Here is a 17,879-nt window from a genome sequence, read left to right on the forward strand (position 1 = left end):
ATGTGTGTGTGTGTGTGTGTGTGTGTGTGTGTGTGTGTGTGTGAGTGTGTGCATGTGCATGTGCACGTGTGTGTATTTTGCTTAAAAAACATTTGGGTTTTTATCAGACACTTCACTTCGGCAGTCCTCCACAGTGCCCAAGCAGCCCACTCAACCACCAGATTCAATATATTATTTTCTCAATTGGTCCTATCGAGTTTCCCCTGCTGCTCCTAACTGAGTTAGTCCTCAGAGAGTCAGCTGGGAATGAGGGCCCAGCAGCGCTGGAATTGCATTTCTGCTGCTCTGCGATCTACTTTCCTCAATTTAGTCACCACTTCATTGCAAACTGCATTTCCCAGAGTGCACCGCTTTGTGCCCACGCTCTATCCTCTTCCCATGAATCACTGCTATTTGCTTTGACAGCATTGAAGCTGTAGTCCCTACAAGTCATGATCTAACTGGACTTCAATCACTCCATATTAAGTAGGGGGGGCAAGGTCGACACAGATTTCCCTCCCTGTCTCTCAGTTCTAATGTGGGCCAGCATCTCAATGTTTTAAGGTCCATCCCAGCAGTGGTCAGCTCAATACTAATAAAACCATAATTTACTAGGCCAGGGCTCTGATTGATAGCTCTCTCAAGGCTCTATCGATCAGCCTCTCTCTCATCCAAGTGAGCATCTTTTGTCAGGGCCAGCCACTTCCTTCCCACTTGTCTCTTTGCATAAACGTTCTCTTGTGACTAACAAGCAACGCTTTTGGAATGGATTACAAACAGGGCTATTGGCATGCTGAGGAGACTCTTTCAGTGCCCTTTTATATACCGAATAAGCTGTTATATCCACTCTCTTCCCAGAGTGAACTTATCTACTATGTCTGCAAGCTTCTATGATGCAACAATACTAAGGTGAACGCATGCAAAGTGTTGCTTTGATCTTTCTCCTCTGCCCTGTGCTGCTTCTCATCAATAATAAAGCAGTGTTTCAGCCTGACCATGTTCCCTAATGGTTAGTTGTGAAATAGAAAAGTATGGTATCAGATAAAACAATAAACAGTTTTAGAAGAGGTCATTTTTGCTTTTTCTTGTAAATGCTAGCATATGTAAATTGCATCAATTTGATCCCACTTACTGTTGTATGTAATCTGGCCTAAGGCAAGATTACATACAATTACTATTCATGCTGTCCTGACATCCTTATGCATCATGCTGTTATGAGCCTGTCACATTCCTTCAATTGAAAGCATTGCCGTTAATTAGCTGTCATGCATAGCAAAACCACAGCAGTGTAGTAAATGTCAGCACCACTAGTTAATTTGTTGAGGAACAACCGCTCGACATTTCTACAAATGTGGTACTATATCAGTGGCTTAAGGAAATGAGAAAACATGAAACCAGCACTAGGTTTCTCAGGTCACTAAATGCACTGGGCATCTTTGCGGTGGTTTCTTGTCCCACATGGTATTTACATAATTGTGGTTGCTGGACTGGAAAGTCTTTCAAGTGGTCAAAAGAGGGGTGCTGCTTTACATAAAAGCTTTACATTTATGTCTTGAGGCGGTCTTGACGGAAAGCTGTGCTGAGACAAGCACAAAAAGAAAGTGAAAGTTAAGAAATATCTAAAGCGAAGGACTGAAGTGATAGCACCGCGGTCCTTAGGCAGAAGCTTCGTCTCATGAATTATCATAAGAACTCTATGGCGAAGCACCACAAAGTAAAAATAGACTGTGAAATTCAACTCAATCTGTAGATGTGTAGTATCTCAAACACAGACAGGGAATATGAGAAAGGCTTTTCTGGTGAAGCATCTTGGTGGACGTGTGTTTTTGTTGCTCTGATTAATTCAGTGCTTCATTGGCAAGTTGCTGTAGCGCTGTCAAGAAGAGCAAAAAAAGAAATAAAACCGCAAGACAGCCAGTCTGTCAGAAATAGTCGATGTCTGCTGGAGATCTTCGTCATAAATAACACCGCAAATGCACAGAGGCGTATGCGTACGTCAGTTGATGAATTTCAAATCAGAGAAATGAAACCCAGCCACAAGCATGCTTATCATCAGCCTGTCGGCTTTTAGATGCTGGTGTAATAAATATCTTAGTAGTGTCATGAACTGTCATGGCTGTTGCAATAGACAGAAACAAACATCAACCACTGAGAGAAAGTTCATAAACAGGATACAAAAGGAGAGACGGTGTGCGTGTGTGTTTATGCTTATAACTTAAAGCTTTAGTGGGTAACTTTTTCATATAAATGAACGTCCGTTACATTCAGGCAATTGCCAAATGAGTTGCTACAAAGCTAATTAAGACTATCAGCTCTACACAACTCTCTCTGTATTTCTCAGTATGTTCGGAAGATTGGTGTCGTCCGGCGACTTTCGCACAGAAAGTCGAGTGAAGATAATTACTTCTTCTTAAGAGTCCATCATGTTTTTTTTAAATCCTCCGTGTCCTCCTTGGCTACTAGCAACTGCGTGGAGGAGGGGTGGGGGCTGTGCGCGATCACGGAAGGCTTGTATGATGTGGCTGCAACAACAGTGTTGTTGTCATTGCTTAGAATTCCTAATGGGGGCGACAGAAACTACGCACTATAGCTTTAAAATCTCACACAAAAGCTGCTATTTTATTTTTCTAATAATCCTCTTTGTATATAAGTTAGTTATATTTCATTATAAGTGGACTTCTTTGTTCTGTCCATATAATGATTCACAGATATAACAGATTTAGCCACAGATAAAGGCAGAGAGCCTTTAGAGATAAAGGCAGCTGATCAACTATGGAGCTAAAGACCTAAGATTCAAATAAAGTGTCCAAATTATTGAATACATGTGTGCAGATCTTTAAGAAACTAAAAACAACAGAAGGCAGAGAGCTGAAAACTAATCTAACACTTTCAATAAGCAAACTACTGTAACAGAGCTGCATTTGAGTCAGTCACAGGACTTTGGGTTTGTGACTCGATGATCAGACTTTGCATTAAAAACGCGGAAGATGGAGAACATTCAGGAAGTGTGGCCGTTAAAAAAATGGAATTAAAATGACTTTTCATAAATGTAATTGCTTAAACACATGTGACGATATATTAATAGAACTCAGATATAGAAGGAGAAATTAACCAGCCTCTGAAGCAGCCATGCAATTACAATGCTTCAAACAAATTGCCAGTGACCAATCATATCGCTTGACTATCTGGGGCAGAATGGTACTTTTTCATACACGGGCTATCTGTGGAACCAGAACAGAGGGAAAAGTAATTGTTCCAGTTCAGAGTGTGTGGAATGGATATAGAGAGTGTGTGTGGGTATCTGTGCTTGTGTGTGTAATGAGCATATTGGAAATGTTATTACACTTTTTATGTCTACCTTTGTTTTCTGTCTGATTGCACATCAATTGTATTGGTAATAGGGATGGTTTTCAAAAGTAGGCAAAACCGACTGAGGACATGTTGCTACTTACTGTATTTAAGAAGCTTCATCAGCTCGTCTGACTTTGATCTTGTTGCTTTTAACTAACTGCTTCTTCGACTCACTGCTATCCTGTGACCTGGTTGACTAAGAGTTTTCCTCCAAAAACTGAGACTTGTATTTTTTTTGTAGGCTTGGATAGGAGCAATAAGGGTCCATACTTGCCAGATTTTCAATCAGGCTGATTGGGACCTTCCGGTTTTGTGTTACATTAAAAAATAATCCTCATACAGCGCGGGACACTGCTTTTTTAGACTTGAATACATCCTTAATCACGCTGAAGTATTTTTTTCTTTGTTCCAAGGTCAAGGAAAAACATCTAATTTTAATCCAAGGCAAAGGCCACTCATTGCCACTGCTTTAATGGCAGTAAAAATAGACCAGGTACTCCACCTCAGACATGAGCGTAATCATCAGCCGTATGAACCAGCCTATTGAAACACTATCCTTCGCCTCTGAGAGGATATGCCTGGAAGTCCTGCTGAAAGCAAATGGGCTTCTGGGAGACCTTGGGCAATATGTTGAATTGTATGTGTGTGTGTGTGTGTGTGTGTGTGTGTGTGTGTGTGTGTGTGTGTGTGTGTGTGTGTGTGTGTGTTTTTTGTTGGGATTATAAGTATATTATTATTTGTGTGTGCCTGCTTGTGGAGAGGCGTTTCATGTTTGTATCACAGTGTATTTTTTGCTGTCACATGTTCAGTTACATCACATAGTAGAAAATGGATGACCGATCAGTGACTCGTCTGTGGTTTTGGTTTTGCAAACACCCACCGAAACGAGCCAGCTTAACCTACCAAGAAACATTACAATGCTCTCTGCAAAGAAAAGTTGATCATATTTTAGCATACAGGACCAAGACATGATAAAATCAATGCAATTTTCAGGGAGTGGGGTGGCCTGGATACTCTGCACCCATGGAAGCCCACCCCCCCTCACGATGCATTAGGCTGTGCTGTTCAGCTCCTCTCCCCTGCAGACAGTGATGGATCTGATTCATTTCCATGGTGGCCTCCAGTGCTCACTCCCATTCGGCTGGGTGACAGTGGCAAACTGGTGCTAGCTCCCCACATGTCTGCATGGCCAACACAGCAGAGCGGGGGAGAGGGTGGGGGTTGTAACTGCCGAGAGTCTGTGTCGACATTTAACTTCTGCTTTTCTTATTTGAGGTTTGCAACTGACCTTAAATTCTTCATTTACAATCTCATCTTTTCTACTCTGAGTATATTAAAATCTCCTCAGTTGACATCACGGTACCTTTTCAAACCACTAAGCCCCCTGAAAACAGTGCATCTTTAGCAGTGTAGGATGGCCTGTAATAAGAGATCAATAGAAGGAATCTAAATCTCTTTCTCCTTTTGTTTTACACACTTTCTGCAACATCTTTCTCTGCAACATCATTAGTATATCACAGCAACTGATATTAAAGTAAATGTCAAGTTATATACGCACTTATCAAAATGTCCTTCTAAATTGTTTATCTAAATGGATCAAAAGTGTAATAAACTTTAATGTCAGATCATCATCTTTCCACCTACAAAGTGATAGTATAACAATAAAAATTTTTGCTGTTTCTGAAAATGTGTTTGTGACCTTAACTTTCTGCTCAGTGTCAGTCTGTCTACCTGCTGGTGAGGGATTAAAGAGGACAGTAGAGTGACTGGACCGAAGTGATAGAACGCGCTGAACCTTGGGGCTGAGCTATCCCCGGAGGGACACGTGTCCTCTCCCATAGTTTGGATAGGGGAGGGGCAGAAAGAAAAGAGAAAGCTGTGTAGACGGAAAAAAGCCCGGTGTTTAAAAAAAAATGCATGGGGCAGCGTTGGTGGGGGCGATGTGCTTCAGGTACCGCTAAAACAATGAAATACAAAACATTCAGTTGGAGTAATAGATTCATTAATTTCAAGGGTTGTAAGATGAAAAAAAGATTGCACAGCGGTTTATAATAGTCTAAGAAAGGATTTTTACAGTACTGAAAAAATACCACTGCACCACTTTTATCATGACAACTATGAGGTAAACAGTAGAAATATATCTTAAAAGGTAATCTAACCATGAGGATGAAATCACATTTAATTGCAGCAAAGGTTGAGCAATAACTAAACGTAGTGTTAGTTTTGCTGGAGTGAGTCAAATGAATGATGTTGCTGTGTCTTTTTCACACAGTGCTGATGCTAATGCATTTTGAAGTTTAAACATTTTGTGTTTCTCAGAGTTTCCACATTTCCCATTCAACTTGCTGCTTCCTGTTAATAGACATTAAACGAGGAAAAAAAATAACATGCGCAGGGGGTGATGTGTGGTGAGTAGAGAGAGAGACAGAGCTCTCGGAGGAGGAGGGCGTGTAGGGAAGGTGAAGGACAGAGGGGGGGGGGGAGGACTGGGGCTCAGCGTGATACTCCAAACTGACACACAGCCACGGGACACAGGCTCCAATTAGGGTCACAGCAACACTAATCAAACCTGATCTACAATCTTTGGCTGCAGGGTGAGTGAACGTGCGTGAGTGTGTTGTATTCACACATGAATCCACAATTCTGAAATACAGTCACACTGTGCTTAGCATTTGACATTGAGCTAAATAATGTTTGCATTCATGTGGGTTTTTACTCCAGTATGTGAAAGAATACAAATTACCTTAAAGAAAAGGTAGGCTGGTATTAGTTCAGTATCAAAATGGCCATTTCATGAAGTATATGTAAATCCCCTCGCCTCAATATCCTTGCCTGTTGCCTAATGGCAAATGTCCACCTAGCCACAATACATATTCCTTTATCTGCCTATCCTACAGTGTTATTCTGCGGGCCTGTCAATCATAACTCAGTGAAGTGCTTCTTAGATATCATATCAAGGCCCACCGTGGGCAAAGAAAATCACACAGAGAATGGAGGGAAATGGAGTGAGACGGTATCACCTATCTCACACAGGAAATGGGACTGTTTGAAGATTTGCATGGTGGTGTGGTTGCTTCATAAAGGTCCTCCTCTAGCTATCTCAAAGCAACAAAAACCTATGGGGAATAGATTAGGGCCAGTGGCGAGCTAGAGGAAAGCCACTCTCGTTTATCATTCAGTGCAGTTGAAATGAAGCTATGCCTCTTCTTCATTCAATATTTCTTCCACTTGTCCACAGACAGGATTTGAATTAGAGCATGCATGTCTGCTTGTGTATACATGTTGTGCCTTATACAGAATGTGGGTACATATTAGGGAAGTGAAACGGACACTCCATCTTGGAGTTACGAAAGCTCACACTAATTACAATATCAGATTAAAGAAATATTCAAAGGCAGACCAATTCAATCTGACTCCTCCGTCTCTCGCACAACAGTGTGACTCCTTCCTGACTGTTAGGCTACCTCATTGTTTTTGGACACCTGCCGAGCCACGATGAGCTGAATCATCCCTCGCTTGTTGCCCTCTACCGACATGGATGTGCGCAGCGTTTCCATGGCGTCCTGGTTGGTCATCCCATGCAATGATTCCCCATTGACTGCAATGAGCTGGTCGTTGACTCGTAGACGGCCATCCTGCAGACAAACGCAATCAGAGAAAAGTTAGGTCTGAGTCATAACAAATTCTGAGTACTGTCATCATTAGATTTGAACAGGACCAACATGTGCATTCAGAGACACGATTTCAGGGATCACGTATTCCCTTTCTCTCACAAAGTCCCAACAAGATCATAATCTTGTTTCCTTAGTCATTTATCTGGAAAACATTTTAATGTCTAAACAATGTTACAAACCACTGATATTTATGAACACTTACATTAAATGGGAATAATAAATTATTTAAGAACATTGTTGCCCCAAGCAAACTATTCACAACATGGTATTTATGCCATGTAACAGTGGTAGAAGAAGTATTCAGACCCTTTACTTAAGTGAAAGTACTAATACCACATTGTAAAAATACTCTGTTACAAGTAGAAGTCCTGCATTGAAAATATAAGTATAATATGGAAAATGTACTTAAAGTATTAAAAGGAAAAGTATTCAATGCAGAAAAATCCTCACATTTTAGAAACTGGAAACGATCCAAAACAGTTCTGTCAATCAACTAAGTGTTTAATTGTCAAATCATTTCAGCTGGACTTGTAGGCCTTTATATTGTTGGGTAGTTTCATTTATTATACAACATCAGATTTTAGGAACTACATGTGTTTTGTGTGCAAAAATCTTAATTTGTAAAGTAACTAGTAACTAGAGCTGTCAGATTAATGTAGTGGGGAAATATTTCTCTCCGAAATGTAGTGAAGAAGTAAAAAATGGAATGAAAAGAAAAGACTCAAGTAAAGTACAAGTACCTCAAATTTGTACTTAAAGCTATAGTGTGTAATGTCTGTCTCCCCCATGAGGAATTCTAAGTAATGACAACAACACTGTCTGCGCATCCACATGATACAAGCCTTCCGTGATCGCGCACCTCCTCTACGCAGTTGCTTGCGACCAAGCAGGACACGGAGGATTAAAAAAACATGATGGACTCTTCAGAAGAGGAAATTATCTTCACTCGATTTTCTGCATGCGAAAGTCGCTGAATGACATCATTTTCTAAACATGGCCATACTGAGAGATACGGAGAGAGTTGTGTGGAGCTGATGCAACTCATTTGGCAACGGCGTGAATGTAACAGACGTTCATTATTATAAAAAAGTTATGCAATGACAAGGACTTTGTATCCATGTAGCATTGTAGTCCTGTCCACCTCATCTTTGTACCTACATTTAGGTCATCAAAATACAGCAGAAACAATAAATGAAAGTGGGTGGGAGTAGTTACTTGCCTTGCTAGCAGCACCTCCATTAATAATGGATTTCACAAAGATGCCCAAGTCAGCGTGGTTCTCCTTGGAGCGGTTACCCTTGACGCTAACCCCCAGGCCCGCTGAGCCTGAGTCGTTCAGAGGGATCTCAAAGGTCAGGAACTCTTGTGTTCCGTCAGCGGTTAACACCATGTCATCTTCCTCTGGCTGCTGGGGGTATTAAGGGGAGAGAGAGAGAGAGAGAGAGAGAGAGAGAGAGAGAGAGTGTAAGTTTCTCATATTGGAGTCGGCTTTAAAAAAGAAGATTTTAAGTAAATATTTGTCATTGCTGAGACTCTGCTGATGTGCTAATAAACGTGAAAAAGAAAGGGCACAAAACATCTGCACACAGCTCGGAGTCTTTTGGGCTGATGACACAACCTACCAAACAAAAGTTGGCAAACTGTCGTTGAGCCCAAATGCAATGTCGCTGTTGCATTTACATTTCTGTGTGAAGTATCTAACTTTAACTTTGGTGAAAAGACAGAAAAACCAAAAGAATAAAATAAAAAATAAAATAGATAACAGACTAGCGGAAAGAACAGAGATGGCGAATGACAAGAAAATGGATAGCAGGCAGGAGACAAGATAAAGAGGGGGGAAAATGAGGGGGGCAGGAGAAGAAAGTGAATGGATGGCAAGCATGTCACATCTCAGGGCTGTCATCCTCAATTGCCCATACTGTCTAGCCGAGCGCTCATTCGCTCCTTTCCACCGTCATGAACTCGGTGTAGGAACAGTGGGGACAGTGGAGAACTTTGAAAGCGCCAGGTAGCAATTTGGCACTCAAACAACAGTAGCTTCCTTTGAACAACACCCCTTTGAAGGATAATTTGTGACACGTTAAGAACCCGACCCTTCTTCCCCGTGCGATCCACGGGCCTTTTGTTGAAAATTACCATAGTAGCGTTTTGTTGCAGGGTGGGTACTGCAGATCCTGATGCATGGTACACAAAAAACGGTTCATTTCAGCTGACAAAGAGGTACGAGAGAGAACTGTTAAGTGTCTAGCACCCAGCATGATCAAATCAGCTGGAAAATAGTCCATCAAACAACCACTCCAGTCTCCTTTCTGACAATTTGCACTGGTCTAACATAGAGTGTCTGTAAAAAAACAAATAACCAAAGAAAAAGTTTTTGTGTAGTTTACCTCGAGCTTACAGCCGTACCGATGGGGAAAAGAGGTATGAGAGAAAGCTAATGGTGTAGAGAAAAACAGTTTCTTTCTTATGTTGACTACAGGAAAACCTGGTAAAGATTTAGCGATGCTTTAGAATAATTTCATTTCGGTAGTTCAGTGGTTCAGTGTCTACCGACGGTTTTTGAGCTATAGCCAGCATACCGTAGCTGAGTAAATGTGCTGAAACCAAAAGCTTTGATCTCAGTCCACAGTTTTTCTTCCCTCACAGTTTGACAGAAGAAAATGAGACACTACTTCTTTCTCTGTATATTTCAAAGAGGAGGTAACACGTCTCCCATTCCGACGTGCAAGCCTGCGCTATTGGCCGCTGATCTGCTCTACTCGAGTCCTTGGGAGTTTGGTGCCTTGCTCAAGGGCACCTCAGCAGCAGTTGTATTTGAGAATGAGAGTGTTTCCCATGTATTTTTATCCTCACACACATTTATGTTCAGCAGATAAGAGCTGACAACTGTTCTATCCCGAGCCCGCTCCACAGGAAGCTTAAGTGCAGTGCTGTCATTGGCCAGATAGAACTGTCCGTGCGTGGTTATTGCCATGGCAGCCAAATCCACATGAACAATACTGGCAATGAGAGCAATCAACCCCAGCAACCCACCGCAAGACCTCTTTAAATAGACTCACATCAATACACACGCGTGCACACACACATCCAGATGGATGGTAGCCAGGTGTGTGCCCTTCACAGCTGCTCGGAGAAAGTGAAGCGGAGGAAAGAAGGGAAAGATAGAGCATAAGGTGTTTTTTTTTGTTTTTTTCGGAGGCTGAGAAGTTATTAGGATGCAGCGGTGCGTTCAGGTGGAGGCTCTTTTCAACACCCTCTGACTGAGCCCCTATTCTCCAGACAGCCCTCCTATCTGCCTCGTTTTCTTTCTCTCTGCTTTTCTTCTCCTGCTTTCAAAACGGCAGTACACCTGTCTGTACAACTTGCCAACTGGGCTTTGTCCGTGACTGGACCCACAGTAAATTCAGACCGCTGGAATCAATTTAATCACGCTGCATTTCAACACTTCCGGTTGTATTACAGAAATCACCAATTCTTGTCAGGAAATGACCCTTTGCTTTTCCTCAGACGGCTGAATGAAGCGGATAGGGGACAAGAAAAAAAAAACCATCCAGTGCAGGTGTAAATATAATGCATCAACAATGTTTAACTTCCCATTCTTGTTTGGAGCTTGTGAAGGCATCGAGTCACAGTTGACAGCAAAGAAAGCTTTGACAGCTTTTGAATTGAAAATATTAATAATAAGCAACCTTAACTCAACTCGTGGAATGTGATCTTTTGATTTCAAATGCAGGCCCACAGGAACGCAGCGCAAACATACAACTGATCCTGAAAAGAACGCTTGTGGATGAATGGCCTTGTGCGTCATTGGCAGGGTCAGTCTTTATCTTTAATGAAGATGTTTTTATCAAAATAAAATAAATACATAAATAAATAGGGGATATGAGTTATCTCCCTGGAGAGGCTTTTAGCCTAGCAGTTGAACATAATAATACATTGGATCAAAATATTACTTTGGATGGACCCTGTGTGTGTGTGTGTGTATGTGTGTGTGTGTGTGTGTGTGTGTGTGTGTGTGTGTGTGTGTGTGTGTGTGTGTGCACGCTCTCTTCAAAAATGATGACAGAATAACCACCCACTCAGAGCTGTGTTCTGGGAATAGCAGGCCGAGGCAGAGAATGAGGGAGCAGTGTAACATTTTCATCAGACAGGAACAAGCGCCGCTAGCCAAGAATGAGTTTGTCAAGCTGCTTGACAGGCCTCGTTGCACCGATTCAGCTCGGGCAGAGCTGGATTCAACTACCTCTGAACAGGAGAAGAAAGAAAGTCACCTCATTGTTCCAAGCTCAGCACCGTTTATGCACCTGGGACAGAGAAAATACAAGTACTGACAACTGACTACTGATGTAAAAACACGGTTTTAGTGTTTTAGGGCATGCTTAAATTAAAAAGCACCAGGAAAAAATATATATTTAAAATATGTCTGTGTTATCAGCCAGAATCCCAAATCGATAACTGCAACATCTTGTGTCAACATGTTTGTCTCAAATCAAATTATTATCTCAGGTACGGTCCACAGGCAGGAAACCTTCTGCTAACATGAGCTGACACATCAAGGTGGATCAGTGGTTAGCACTGTCGCTTCACAGCAAGTAGGCACTGCTGAGTTCTGGGTGCGACCCTCGGGGCCTTTCTATGTGGGCCTTTCTGAGGTGGAGTTTGCATGTTCTCCCCATGTTTGTGTGGGTTTCCTCCAGTCTCCGACTTGTGGGGCCTGTGGCTGCTCACTGCTCCTATGTAGGCCTATGGTATAGAATGGGTTAAATGCAGATGATGAATTTTATTTCTTTGTGAATGGCAATAAAGGCACATTTAACCTTTAAATCCAAATTGTCTCCTTACCATCTCCAGATCACTACTCAATAATAATGATTGAATGTCCCCATCACCTCCACCCCTATAGCTGCTAAAGCCAGGAACAAAGTATACCTGACTCTGAACACAATTGGCCTTGCCCATTAACAACACACTTTCGAGATGACATTGTTCAGACAGTAAAACTTGGATATATCTGCTGATACATCTGCTGCTCAGTACTCCTGTTCACACACTTGTGTAGGCAAGCATGTACACACGTGTTTACATGTAGGCACTGTTAAACTGTGTTTAAAGGTGTTCTTACTGCAACAAAGCTGCCAATTGTCCGCGGACCATCCTGTTTTCTGCAAGTAAGTCTCTACAGTCTTAACATTGTTGTCATGGCCACACCACATTATATTAACACATGTTGTTAACTGTTTAAAAAGAAGAGGTCGAGAGAGTGTGCAGTTGATGTTGCATCACAAGTTTTTTAAAGTCACAACAACTCCAAAAGATACCGTGGCCAGCTGCAAATATGCAATGTTGCCTGGTGCAGAAAAGGTGCGTGGGTGTTCTCAGGTACCAATCATTGAGGTAAGACTTAATACCAAACCAAATTTAAGTGGTTACGAGGGGTTGTAATATCATTATTATCATTATCTCAAACAGCTCAAGTGACTGGCCACTTGGCCAGCTCATCGAACAAAAGAAGCCCATGTTGTTTTTTGCTCTCTCTGACATGCAGTCACACTCCATTATACGACTAAGTCCGTTATTAATTAACACTGTGACGGGGTAGCACCCATTCATTACAGTCTATTGTCCTGGCAGGGGAGGGCGATAGAGGCAGCATTTGAGCCGAGACCCGAGCAGGTGAACACAAGAGGGCAGAGAGAGGAAAGCATTGCTCATCAGTCTAGCAAAGGAGCCCTGCCTGCTTAATAGGCCTTTTGTTTTGTTTCTACCTCGCTTAACTTGTCACGTGCTAACAAGAAAGGTGTGTTGGATGTGTGCAAGTGTGTGTCAGAGGAACAGAGCAACAGAAAAAAAAAAAAAAAAAAGCAAGCGTGAGATACAAGGGAGAGAGAAACAGAGAGTGCAAATGAATCACAATTACTTCTATTCACACATAACTCTTGAGTTCTCTGCACATCACTGCCTAAAACAATTAACACTGCTGGAAACTTCTTTTCACACTTGGCCCAATTTGGCGACATAAAGGTCATTGGAAATGAATTTAAAACGGCTAAAAGAAATCAGCCATGGGTGTAATTGCAAAAGTGGTGCACGCGTGATAAGTATTGTAACACAAATTTCTTTTGGCGGTGTTTCTCCTGGCAACATTTTCTGACATTGGGGACAAATATTAAATACCCCTAATCCTAAAAACAAATTCAGCCCTTTTCAGGTACAATGAGGGCCTGAGAGGCGATGCTGTTACACAACACTAAAGGGCATGAAGTGCGCAGCTGGCAGAAGCAGGTTTTAAGTGTAAAGTGTTGAACTAACATTACATGTTCTTCAATGGGCACATTTTGACTCAGCGCTGACAAACTGGGACTGTTACCAATGGGGATTTTCTAATGAAAAAGCTCATTGGGCTCATTGGCAGAACAAAGTCTGTTTCTATGAGGGCATCTGAGGCCAGATCTATCTACATCATTGCAAATGCAATGTGGCTACTGGCTATCAATATGGGGATCTCACTGTGAGCAACCAAAAACAGACTCATATACAGAGTTGGCTTGACACTAGATGTTTCTGTGGGCGATTTAGGAGGCAATTACATCTAATCAAAGAGAACATAAAAAAAATAAAAGGTGACTTTCTAAGTGTCTGCAAAAGGCGTTTCAGTGGAACCACTGTATAGACGCACATTATGAAACAGATGCCTCTCATTTCAAGCTAATGGTGGATAAAAAGTGCTTTGCTATGTCCAACTGCACATACACACTTCAACCCATTATGTGTTCTGGAAACAGACGCTGAATCCCCTTTGGGAGAGTGACTGTGTCGCCATAAGTGGCCTTTAACTACCTTGTTTATCGCTATAGCACAATGCTGCGGTGCACCCTCCCGTTCTCTGCACTGACAGCAAGCATAATTATGGGAACAGCTGCTGAAAAGTGCTAAACGAAAACAGGTGGCGCCGACGAGACACGCACGGATATCGTTAACCAGTCTGGCATTGTCTTCAACCACGCTTGGCAGCATTAACTTTAATTATGACAGCATGTTTCTGAACTCTGGACTTTGATCAGAGAACCATTCTATAGTAGTCAAATTAATATTGTAGGAAGGAATCATCCGCATTCTTGAAATAGCAAGTGTCAGTGATAAACGAAGAAAAGCAAGGAGAGAACAGAGAGGAAGAACCGAGGAGAAAAGTGTCTGCTAAACGTCAGGGAGTAAGAGCAAAGTATGAATTGTATGAAGCTTTCAGTGGCCAATTTGGATAAAGTATCTCTAAGCTTTTTAGAGATGGGGAAAGGATTTTAGATGCCATGGTAACACACTGGAGCCCTTACCTACCAGATCACCATGCCCTGTCATTTTAGAGACATTTCAAGCCATAAAGTGAAAGAGAAATTGACCTCTAAGATGCATCCTCTGCTGCCAAATTGTTCTGAAGAGCTCTGTAGATCCATATATGCTCTCACTGATCGCAGGTTGTAAAACCACAGCACTGCACTGCTCCTTTCAAAGGCCTTCAAATCAATTCCTGTAATTTGACTTCACCTGAGTTCCAATTGTATTTTCAGAACACATTAACAGAGTAAGGGTGAGCTATTTCCAGACATTTGTAATAGTAGAGCAATTTGCTGATTACACTCAATTATATTCTAGCAGCTGGTTTGTTTTTAAGTTATATTATAGAGTACAGCGGGGAATTCATTATCAAAGATGTGTGAATATCTGCAGAAAGGTTGCAGCACCTTAAATTATTAGCTCTGCCGGTAAGAAATGACTCATCTCCTCGAGTTGTTTGCCAAGTTTTACTAAGGCAAAATATCTGTCTCAGGAACCCGATGTTCTATAAATAAACTCCTTAAAAGACAGACAAGAAAGGGTCTGTCTTCAGCATTTTATTAGCAAAAGTTGTAACATATTACATCATCCATACTGTGAAAGAGCATTACTCTAACTGACATCTAATTATATTAACACCAAAGATGTCATTTTTGGCATGGCTGTAGATAGTTTAAGATAGCACTGTTTATCACGCCTTCAGTGGAATAACCCAAAAGGTTTATCATCATCGGAATGCTGCGCTCCTAAATCCTTCAAAGGTTAATGCTTCTGCTTTGTGTTTATAAGTGGAGGGAGTGAAATCACATGTAAGCCGAGACACAGATGAAAGTTAAAAGGATAGGATGAATTTATCTAATTTCTTAGATTATTTCAATTTTTCATACAAAAGCAAACTGATCCTAGATAATCTCTGTATTTTGTACAGCTTTTTTTCTTTTTTCTTATGCACCAATTCACCAAGACACATCCCTTGTATGTGCTAACCTACTTGGCATCACAACTTTTTCTGATTCTGATTTGAAGTAAAAAAAAAAAAAAAAAAAAGATTTACTTATTACTTGTTACTTGTTACTTGTGTAACCTTAAAGATACATCCATTGCAGAGATTCTTGATAGCTTCACATATTGGAGCCTTTGCTCTGGGCTTAGATGTTGTTTTTCCATGTTCCACCTTTACAACGTTTAACAAAACTATCCCTGACTGGAAGAATGACAAAGTTAAATTCCATGTTGAGCAGTAAATGGAAGAATGAGAAGGGGTGAACTTGGCTCTAACTCAACAGGTCTGTGCATCATTTAGTTGCCTCCAAAGACAAGGGATCATGTTTTGTTTGCCTTGTATCAATTCATTTCCCCCTCTACCGACTCGGTAAATGGATCTCGGCAGCGAGGAAATCAATACAGCTTCATAAGTTTGCTCTTGTCTTCCAACTTTAATACAGCGGATTCATGAATGGTACTGTACTGTACTGTGCAGAGGTGGAAAGTAACGGAATACATTTACTCACGTTACTGTATTGAGTAGTTTTGTTGTGTATTTTTCAAGTAGTTTTTAAAATCGGTAATTTAAAATGTACTTGATTACGTTTTGAGTGAAGTATTGTATTTTGCTACATTACAAAATCCCATCAGTTACTGGGTAAAAAAAAACAAACCCTTAGACTAACGAAAACCAAAAGGAAGAAAAAAAAATCGCGCCCGGAACCACTACAGTGATGAATGGGTGGATCTAACATTAGCGGTCCGCTGACCCGTTTCCGCTAACTGTTCCTCCCCACTTCCTGCAACTCCGTAGCAGTCTCCCGAGCTGCGTCCGTAGACGTCTGTCTATGGACCCGTCTGTCTATGGACCCGTCGGGCGGTTCTCCTCCCAGCGAGCTGCTACACAGTTTACGCCCCCACTGACATATTGTCACTAGACTGTTTTTCATTTCAATTCAAGAGGGCCAATAGTATCATCATGCAATGCCAGATGTGCCTGCCAAAGGTGGCTGAACTGGCAGCATTCAATAACTCCACATCTAATCTGCAGAAGCATGTTTTGGTAAGTATTTGTGCATTGGTACTTCAAACGAAGTTTTCATGACTAATAGCAAATTGCCAATTAGCAAAACATGTTTCGTGGCATTGCTAATTTTTGTCTAACACTAGCAACCCGTAGGACAACGTATGTAGGACACTGGCTAAATCCCCCCGCCCCGTTTTACAGGGTTTTTTTTATGTAACAAAGTAACTTTTACTTAAAGTACATTTTAAATGAACTACTTATTACTTTTACTTGAGTACATTTTCAGATAGGTAATTTCACTTGTACTTGAGTAATATTTCATCAAGGTATTGGTACTTTTACTAAAAAAACAATGGTGAGCTTGTTTGGATACCATATCATCCATGTTGGGGAACCAGTGCTTTTATTTCTACTGTATATACTGATTTCAGATACTTATATAAATAGGATTTCAACAAAAGCAAATTTACTGCAAATGGAGTACTCCTGAATGCCTCAATTACAGTCCAGTGGTAAAAACATGGCAGGGAGGATTTTAAACCCGGCCACCAGGGTTGGCACTTATGAAACAGGCCATTAGTCTGCTATAATTGTCAGCAATACTGTCACGCATTTGTCTACTGTGTAACCCAGCATTCGCACGAGCCATAAATTTGACGGTCACATCAATCAGAGGCCAGAATTAATTTAGCAATTAAGATTCTCATTGCTTGGCAGATATAGCTACTAATGGATCAGTGACAAGTGTGATATGATCGTAAAGAGGGGATTTTAATGTACTGTTTAATTGCTCGTATGCGGTCCACAGTGTTACAACAGCAGCTTCACAAGCCCATTTGTTCTCCCTGGTCCCTAGTCCTATTGGAAGTTTAAAAAAAAATACTGTTCATCTAAGGTCACGGAATGATGTAAGGGCAAGAATTAACAACGTTTTTATGGCACTTGAGCATATGTGACTAATCAAGCCCATATTGTGTGTCAGGTTTTGCATGGAGTGGTTTAGAATGTGTGGTGTTGTTTTAAATATGTTTAGGGGATGACTGAGTGTATTCATATGACAAGGAGCTGAGATCCCAGCAGTCATGCTGACACAGCAGCAATATCAACAGGCTAAATCACTCACACTGTAGCGAGAGGCTTAGAATGAATTAAAATGATTTGTCACTGGCAGGCCTGCACTATATTTCCTACAACTAACTATTTATGTAATAAACTGGCCGTCACAGATTATGTTCCTCTGTCTTTGTTTGGCTGTGTCTGCTCTTAATGGCACCACAACAGGTGAAATGATGTTGTGAATTCCATCACTGGCGGCAGGGTGTGGATGGACATCTTTAAGAGGAGGCAGGAATGGTTCCTCATTTCTTGACTGTTACCATTGCTTGTTGCACAGTGAAGCGTGACATTTGACTTGGTTATTACAGGAAAAAAAGGGAGCTGGAAAAACAATCTCCACTCCACACAGCAGGGCGATGTGGACTGAAGGCTCAGTGTCGCTCACAGCTATAAGCACAAACAGTGCTGGTCGCTGGGAG

General features: G+C 41.4%; 1 protein-coding gene across 6 annotated transcripts in view; it reads right to left on the reverse strand.

The window, feature by feature from the left end:
• Positions 1 to 17,879, reverse strand: part of LOC116064851 (partitioning defective 3 homolog) — a 379,664-nt gene that overhangs the window by 158,141 nt on the left and 203,644 nt on the right. For 5 of the 6 annotated variants that reach the window (XM_035998105.1, XM_031320165.2, XM_035998106.1 and 2 more), the window contains 2 exons: positions 8,224 to 8,412; positions 6,795 to 6,965 (listed from right to left, as the gene is read on the reverse strand). In XM_035998105.1, coding sequence (XP_035853998.1) covers positions 6,795 to 6,965; positions 8,224 to 8,412 — 360 coding nt within the window. The remainder of the gene's footprint in view (positions 1 to 6,794; positions 6,966 to 8,223; positions 8,413 to 17,879) is intronic. The other variant, XM_035998104.1, reaches the window with a different exon arrangement.

This window comes from Sander lucioperca, chromosome 23 (assembly GCF_008315115.2).
Source record: "Sander lucioperca isolate FBNREF2018 chromosome 23, SLUC_FBN_1.2, whole genome shotgun sequence".
In the NCBI taxonomy this organism is placed as follows: domain Eukaryota; kingdom Metazoa; phylum Chordata; class Actinopteri; order Perciformes; family Percidae; genus Sander; species Sander lucioperca.